At 42.1% G+C, this 8,501-nt stretch overlaps 1 protein-coding gene across 2 annotated transcripts; it reads right to left on the reverse strand.

Moving 5' to 3' along the window:
* Window positions 1-489: 489 nt before the first annotated feature.
* C12H9orf40 (chromosome 12 C9orf40 homolog) lies at window positions 490-7,977 on the reverse strand. 2 transcript variants are annotated; one of them, XM_087822704.1, is made up of 2 exons: window positions 7,413-7,977; window positions 490-2,148 (listed from the first exon to the last, which is right to left on the reverse strand). In XM_087822704.1, the coding sequence occupies exons 1-2, from the start codon at window positions 7,839-7,841 to the stop codon at window positions 1,990-1,992; spliced, it is 588 nt and encodes a 195-aa protein (XP_087678830.1). In that variant the 5' UTR covers window positions 7,842-7,977; the 3' UTR covers window positions 490-1,989. The 2 variants fall into 2 exon arrangements, 1 of the variants encoding a protein (XP_087678830.1); XR_001603981.2 differs by lacking the exon at window positions 7,413-7,977 and adding an exon at window positions 7,141-7,393 and having other exon boundaries at window positions 2,064-2,148.
* Window positions 7,978-8,501: the final 524 nt, after the last annotated feature.

The raw sequence follows: 8,501 nt of genomic DNA on the forward strand, positions 1-8,501 counted from the left end.
TACAGTGTGATGACCTATGAGATTCTAGCCAAATAATCACCCCCTATTGTTCACTTTGGTGACTTAAGTCTTTACATTATTATATTATATAATACATTATTATAGAATAAATTTAGCATATTTCCAATGTTTTCCTATTTGATCTCTGCAACAAACCTTTGGTACACACATCTTTGAGAAAATGGCCTCGCTTTGTAAATGTTCCTAGAAAACTGCTGGTATTACACCAACAGATAAGAATGTCCATTCGTTCATTAATATTTATTGACTGTCTACTATGTGACAGGCACTGTTCTGGGCACTAGAAGAGCAATGAACAAAAATGGACTTTCCTATCATACCCAGAAAGGGGTTAGTTTACTTTTTCCCCCAGAAAATTTACCATTTTTTCCCATAGTACTTTGCTCCTCCATATGTTTGCTATCCTTGCTACTTCTTCAATTCCAATTCCTGAAACATCCAGTAGCAATTGAAAGTGGAATGAAGAGCAACTATAGAAAGCACATTTATTCTAATTTTTTTTTTGTACCTACAACAAGAATATTATGAAATTAAACAAGATGATGCAGGTAAAGTACTCAGTACATCATTTGACAATAAACATAGTGTCTCTGAGGTAGATACTATTTATTGTTTCTTATTTTACAACCAAGGAAGCTGGGGTTTAGAGATGAAAAATAACCTGCTTAATGTTACACAGGTAGAAAGTGGCAGTACAAGACTTTGAACCATGTCTGACTCCAAAGTCTTAACTCTTAACCACAATACTATACAGTTTGCCTTCTGTTCTATAAAATTCTTATTAACGTCAACCATATTTAAATCCTACAGTACACACGAAACGTTCTTTTTCCCTCTCACTGGCATTTATCATCCTTCCTGAATTTAGAATATCATTAACAAAAAATATACAAGGACAACTTACTCAATTAAAAAGCCAACATTCTAGAATACAATACAAGTTAATTAACTTAATCACTGATATTCATATAACTCAAACACAAACTGCTTACTTTAACAATGTAATAGTAACTACAGAATAATTTCGTTGTAACAAAGCCATCAATAGGGTAAAATAAAAACAAAGCTAATTAAGAGGCATTGCTTCAGCTCAAATTAGTTATTTCCTTTCAACAGGAAAAACTACCTTTAGTTAGTGGTCCTCAAACCTGTCTGGAATGCAGGGAGGAAGAATTGGTGCTTTAAAAAAATAGCTACATGTAAGGGCCACATAAGAACAATTTAATAAAAACCATGCCCTCAAGGCAATTCAAAACTAAGACATTTTTAAAAAAAGAAATACAATGAATTTCTTTCATTTATCTTGGGAAAGCGGGGAGGGAAGCACCTACTCATTTCTCATTTCTTCATCCATTTTTGATAGTTCAAAGTAGAGTTTAACAAACATCAAATATTAGAAGTTAATGCAAACATGCTATCCACATTGAAATTCTCACTATTTTACATTTAGAAAGCTCTTTAAAGACAGCTGTTTTAAAACAACACCAGCTTTCAGAAAAATCCCCCACATTTTAAGTTTGCATAGATGTTTAGGTCGGCTATTTGTTCAACTAGGAAGAGTCAATAAAGTATATTAAAAAGCATTTTATTAAGTTATTATAAAACATTCATTTCATGTGCCACAAGTTAACATTTTGTTGCAGAGGGCTATTTGAGTGTTTCCAATTTCTTAAACTGTCAGAATTCCTATTTATAATATTGACATCTTCAAATTTAGAACCTAAACATAAATTTTTCTTTAAGAACATATACATAAAACACTTCCCCTATAACTGCAGTCTATTATTGACAAATCCTATTGGGAGTTTCAGTAGTGACCGCAGGCATTTATCTTTAAAACAACTTTTCCTCATTTTTCAGGTTTGGGAATGAAATCACATAAAATATGGAAAATAACTTTTTTCCTAAGAATACATAAATTCATTTAGAATTTCAAATTCAGAAAAACCCATTTCTTCAGCTCCTCTGTCAGGATTCCATGTCAATCTCAACCACTTCATTCTTGCCCTGAAGCCTTGCTTCTGTAAGGTTATCTTCACTTATAGCTTCAATGTCTGCCAGATCAATCGGTGGTAAAGGATTCCTCCAGTACTGGAAGGTGTTATACTGCCAAAATTCTTCATTGAGCTTTAGGGGGAAAAAAGAAATGAAAGTACATCAATGGTTTAGAAAAAGTTAAGTTTTTTTTTTTTCCAGGAAAAAAAAAACTCACATAAAAGGAAACTCACATAAGATTTTGTAGTCTTTAACTTTGTATCTTCAACAAATATACATTTTTAATTCTAATCAAAGTATTTCAGGGACTCAGTCAAATCTGTGCATTTTCATATTCATAGATTTGTGAAAGTATTTCCTATTAGTAATTTAAATTTAAAAGTATTTCTTCCAAGAGTATCCCTTCTGACAACTGTCTTCCATTTTCAACCAAAGAAAATGTCTGAAAACAGTTTTGAAATTTGTTACCATTCAGTGAGGAAAATATTTTTATTGAAAACATATACACGTACCTTAAAACTTATTTTTGGTCTTTTTCCTGAGGTTTGGTATTTTACGGGATTGACTTTATATAGGCTAAAATATTTCTACAACCTTCTACAAAGTATTAGGATATAAACATGCTAAATAACAAGTAAAACTTAGACTGATCATTTTTATCAGGATACCATTTGGTACAAGGCATGCCTTTTAAATTAGTGTAGCAAAATTGATAAATCCAAGTGAACACTGGCCTCTAAAATATTTAAAACCTTACTCAGAATGACTATAAAATTGTTTCAAGTAGCTATGAAGTGAAGCTGGTGTTCCAGTAAAGTTACAAAATTGGCACAGAAGTTCAAAATCATCCCCAAAATACTTTGTGTAAAGGAAGCAGCATTGGAATTATATACAGGCTCCCAAGGTGACCATTAACCATCGCAGGTGGGTATCTGTATATCTGCATCTATTCTATGACATTATGTTCTTATGTTACATTCATGCTTGCTAGGACAGCATTATCCAACAGAAATATAATGGAAGCCACATATGTAAAAATTTTCTAGTAACTATAGTAAAAAAGTAAAAACAAACAGGTGAAATTAATCCTTTTTTAAATAAGATTTAATGCTATATTGCTCTTGATGGTAAATCAAAATATGCTTTAGAAATAGTTAATTTAATGAAAAGTAGGAATATACACACTAAACTATACACTGCATTTAATTAAATGGAGAGAAACACTTCATTGCATACAATCACTGTGTCCTCCTGCTTTTCCCTCGGCACCCTGGAAGCATGGCTGTGGTCTCACCCTAAATTCCTGATCCTCCTTCAGTTGCTACACTGACTTCTCTTAGGACGTCATGAAAAAGTGCTTGTGACAACTAGTGGTCCTGGGACTCTCCCTCAGGCGGGAAGCCACAGCCCTGGGCTGAGGAACCACAGGCAAGTAGAAAGGCAGGAGACAACTCCAAACCCCCTCCTCCTCTTTAGCTTCTGAAAGGCACGTATTTGGCAGGTTCCATTCTGATGTGCCTAAAAACATACCTTTGCATGTATCTAGTATAAAAATGACAAGTTTGAGGAAATAAGTGGGACAGAGAGGCAATGTTCTAGTTAAAATAGTTCAACTAGTGCCAAGGTGACTGGCAAAACTATGTGCGTGGCTAAATTGGGCTGGTGGCATCTCTGTGTTGTGCAGGCAGCTGGCCAGGCTTAAAGAATAGAATGAGTTTCCAAGGACAGGATGCTAACAGGATTCTGTCACAAATTGCACATGGTGTTTGTGAGCCCTGGGAAGTAGAGGTGGAGGTATATATGAGACAGACCACGCTTCTGGGATCATCTGGGGGTCAGCCAGGTGACATCAGATGTGGACTCCCCTCAGCCCTTCATCACACGTGGTGTCCTGAGTCTTTTCTTCTTTCAAGGCTCCTGGCAGGGAGGCCCAAGCTGCCCAGGCTGCCCAGACAGAGGTCAGGTGGATTTAATCTTAGTATTTTATTGCACCTAATATATCCAAGCTATTATCATTTCAATGTGCAGTCATCATTTTAAAAATTAATGAGATAGTTTACATTCTTTTTGTCATACAGGTTTTCAAAATCTGGCAGGTAGTTTACTTCTACTACCATTCAGATTAGCCACCTTTCAATGCTCAATAGCTACATGTGGTTGATCACTTTACTGAAAAGCACAGGTATATAAGAAACTCTCATTAAGAAGTTCATTCAGTGCCTTAAACACCAAGGCTTAGAGAATTAAGAGTCTCTGGAATTTCTTAACACTGGGATAAAAATATAATCATTCAAAGGATGCCAAGAAAAATTTCATTTTAATAAGCAAATAAGGTTAAAAACATTATCTATTTCTTTGCCCACTGGAAAAAATCTATTGTTCATATTATTTACTTACAAACATGGGACAATGATGTCATTGCAACCTAGTAGCTAAGAGCACAAACTCTGCCACTAGAAAGACCTACCTAGGTTTGCACTACCCACTAACTCTGATGTTGACCTAAGTGTTTTCTAATCAGTAAAAAACACGACTCTCTTACTCCAATTTAGCACTATTAATTGCTCCATACTGCTAGGTATTATACCCCAAAAAGCCTCTGAATGATCAATCACTTTCTTCCTAGTAACAGAAAACATTTTTGCTTATTGTCTGTTAAAAATATCTAACAGTAAGGGTCAGCACTGCACAGAGCAATAAATCTGCATAAAGTGACAATAACATGAGAAAACATGAACATTTAATGAATACCTGGTTTTATTTTAGTTCTGTAGTTTAAAAAAAAATCTGAAACAACTCAGAAAATATTCTGAAGTTCTGCCTAGATTGCATCCCCAAAATAGAAAGGACATACTTGAGAAAAATTTTCCTTAAAGAGATCCCAAGGGTAAGGGCACAGATCTAAGCACATTTACTGCACAAGCTTTACTGAAAAAGCTTTTTAACTTCTCCATGTTTCTGTTTTATCCTGTTTTCCCTTGGTAATTATCTGTAAAATCCTTAGAACAAAGCCCCTGCATCTTTGGAGGCAGGAAAGAGGGAAGCTGGAGAAACATGCCCCTCTCTTAAGTCTGCAGAAGAAAAGCAGCTCAAGGAACAAAACAAACAAAAGGAAGGACCGTAAGGGTTCCTGGGCTTTTGCATTAGGAAAGAGAACAGTGGACTAGTCTTGAAGAAGGAACCCTTCGTGTTTCCTGCCATGAGCTTGTAGTAACTAGAGGATGCAGGGAGGTGCCAGGTGTAGTCACTGCCATAGAGGAAGACACAGGTGTGTCTAGGAGATTCTAAATAATGGAGAGGGCATGGAACTAAGCCTTATTCTAAGCACAAGGACCAGGGAGACATCTACTACACAAACTGTGCCGGATTACTAAAATATTCTCCTTCTTTGCCTTCCAGCCATTTCTATATTTCCCTCTTATCAATCTGTGGCACACTGCAGTATTTTCTGGTACAAAAGACAAGGCTATGTACGGGTGGGGTCTAAAGAGGAAAGTTTTCAAATAGGTCTGGATGACTACCATTTTTTTTTAGGTTTTGAATATTGGCATAGACATGATTTAATTGGAAATTCTTATTCTTTATTCTATTTTCATAATATAAGTTCTATCATTCCATTTTAAGCAAGCTGATTTTGAACCTAAAAGCAATCTGAAGAAAAAAGTCTAAATAAGGCTCATGATTCCTAAATTCCATGAAAACTGAGGGTAGAAATATTTACAACTTATAATTTCATCCAGAAATGCTTATCATGATTGTCTAAAGGATAATTTCACACTCACAGGAAAAGACCTTCCCCAACTATCAAATTCTCATCTTACTGGATCTTTCACAAAGATCAAACTATGCCAAGGGAGCCTCAATTTTTGAGGGGAGGTAAGAGGGGCAAACAAGGTATTTGATAAACTCAGCATAAGATACTTAAGGCAATGGAGAGATGTGAGGTGGATGCTATGATGTAGAGATTAAAGAGTTTGGTGAATTCTGAGCCCAACATTTGGCTTTTCTATCTTCAAAGTTCCAAGTCAGCCCCGCCTGCCTGGCTCAGTGGTTGAGTGTTGCCACCAGGAGGCTTGATTCCTGGTCAGGGTTTCTGGCTCCATCCCCCATAGGGGCCTACAGGAGGCAGCCAATCAATGACTCTCATCATTGATGTTTCTCTCTCTCTCCCCCTCTCCCTTCCTCTTTTTGAAATCAATAATAAAAAGAAAGCTCCAAGTCAACAGAGAACTGCAGAAAAGCAATTTGAATTCCTAAGTGTAGACCAAAGCTCTCCAATAAAATATATAATGCCAGCCACAAACATAACTTTAAATTTTCTAGTGGTTGTATTAAAAAAAAAAACAAAAACGAAAACAGGTGAAATGAATTTTAATCCACTGTAGTAAATCCAATATCTCCAAGTTATTTCAACGTGTAATCAATATAAAATGTTTTGAGATCTAGCCTGTATTTTACACTTAGAGCACACCTCCTTTCAAGTGCTCTGTTGTCTCGCATGGCTAGTGGCTGCCATACTGAACAGCACCGATCTAGACAAATCAGATCTGTGTGCAGAGATGGGGCAGGCTCATTTCCCCAGGAACGGGAACTCTCCAAAGATCCTCATACACCTTAGGGCCCCCGTTAATCTTTTTTTTTTTCCCCCAGAGAAAGGGAGAGGGGAACAGATAGAAACATCGCTGGGAGAGAATTATCCATTGGCTGCCTCCTGCACGCCCCCTAACGGGGATCAAGCACGAAACCAGAGAATCTAACCGTGACCTGGTTCCTGGGTGACATTCAACCACTAAGCCACACCGGCCAGCCAGGCCCAAGTTAACTTTCAACTTTTTCACAGAATCAGATTTAACACAGTGAGTTAAGATACCTTGTCCCAAGATATAGAAGCCCTTCCTCTCTACCAAAAAAAACCCCAAAACTGTGCCATGCCTGAAAAACGTCCAACTGATGGTTACCACACTGGTCACCTCTTTAGAAACCAAAAAAGGCACGCTGCACTTTCTCTGGCCTGAGCCTGGTGCGGTTCAGTCACCGTCTCCACCACATTCTAGTCCATCATGAGTCAGGCCCGTGCTTCCCTCTCCCATGACACAGGCGCTCAAGCAGCAAGGGCAGGTCTACCTCACCCGACGGCTGTTTCCCCTGGTTTGTCCGAGCGCTCTCAGCCCGTCGGGCTCTCCCCAAACGCTGCCAAGGTGGGCTCGGGGCCCTCGCTGTTGCCGGGAGGTGGGCGTCCGTTCCTGCAGCAGGGACCCCAGCTTTTCGCCTTTTGGGGCGTCTTGATGAATAGGAGTCTAGAGGGGGACGATCTGTTCCTTCCCAGGGCTCCATGTACCTGCGCAAACGGTGACCCCACCCACCTCTGGAGCTCCCAGCCCGCCCCCAGCCCCTACCTGGCGCGGTGCGGCCCCCCAGTCTCCCCGCGGGGGCTCTGCGCGCCCCGCCCCGTTGTCTCCACCGCCCCTCGGAGGCCGGGCGCCCCGGAGCTCCTCCCCCGGCCCTTGGGGCCGCAGGGGCGGCTGCTGCAGCTGCGGGGGCTCGCCGGTCTCCCAGCCGCGGCCCTCTCGCTCCGCGCCGCCCGGAGCGTTGGTGTCCCCACCGTCGTGGCGCTTGCTGGGCGAGACCGAAGGCTCAGTCATAGCCCCCGCGTCGATTTTGCGCTTTCGGGGCAGCTCTGGGACGCCAAGGGGCTGCCCGGGATGCGAGGCCGCCGCCGGCGGGATCCAGAGCGGCGGTGGCGGCTCCTCCGGAAAGTCGCAGAGCAGGAGCCTCTTCCAAGGCACGTGGAACGTCAGCGGCTCGGCCGCACGCCGCTTGGCCATAGGCCCGGGAGGCTCGGGCGGAAGCCGCCCAGCGCGGGAGGCCGAGCGCCGATAGCTGCGGAGGATGGGGCAGAGCGCGCGAGGGAGGGCGAGGGCTCTCGGGGCGAGGGAGTGGCGGGAAGCCTGGAAGGGAGCCTCGAGGGGGCGGGGCGACCGGCTTCCCCGCGGGCGGCGGGCGCCGTCCTCGCCGCCGCGGACGTGCGGCCGGACGTTGGGGAGTAACCGCCAAGCGGCGGAGATTCGAACCTGCGCACAAACGTGCGCTCACGCACCCGCGCCGGTCCGGCGGAGCTGCTGGTTGGTGGAGGCTCGAGGGGCGCGCTCCCGAGCGCCCCCGCGGCCGGAAGTGCGCGCCGCAGGGGAAGGCGGGAAAGCGGCGGCGGGTTTATTAAAGGTCTGGTCCAGTTGCCAGAGTGGGGCGTGACTTGTTTTGTTGTGACTGGGAACGCGTGGTGCCAGTCCCGCGCTCGGCGAAGCGGTTTAGGCTTAAGACGTGTGAGATCCATGTGTTAATATTCCCTTCCTTGAGTCAGTAGTTAAGAGGGCGTCTCTGGGAGGTTAAAACAGAAGATTTTACAAACTTAATGAACTAGCGTTAAGAGGCTCTAGCAATACATTGATTATTGGAGATGGGCTGCTGAACGGGGGTCGGGGCCGAGG

Source organism: Miniopterus natalensis, chromosome 12 (genome assembly GCF_054644295.1).
Source record: "Miniopterus natalensis isolate mMinNat1 chromosome 12, mMinNat1.hap1, whole genome shotgun sequence".
Lineage (NCBI taxonomy): Eukaryota > Metazoa > Chordata > Mammalia > Chiroptera > Miniopteridae > Miniopterus > Miniopterus natalensis.

Excerpts from the sequence above, each read along its gene's own strand:
- C12H9orf40 (XM_087822704.1), bottom strand. The coding sequence starts at position 7,841 with ATGGCCAAGCGGCGTGCGGCCGAGCCGCTGACGTTCCACGTGCCTTGG. Across the intron at positions 2,149-7,412 it reads GGGGGGCCGCACCGCGCCAG|CTCAATGAAGAATTTTGGCA; the intron begins GTAGGGGCTGGG and ends TTCCCCCTAAAG.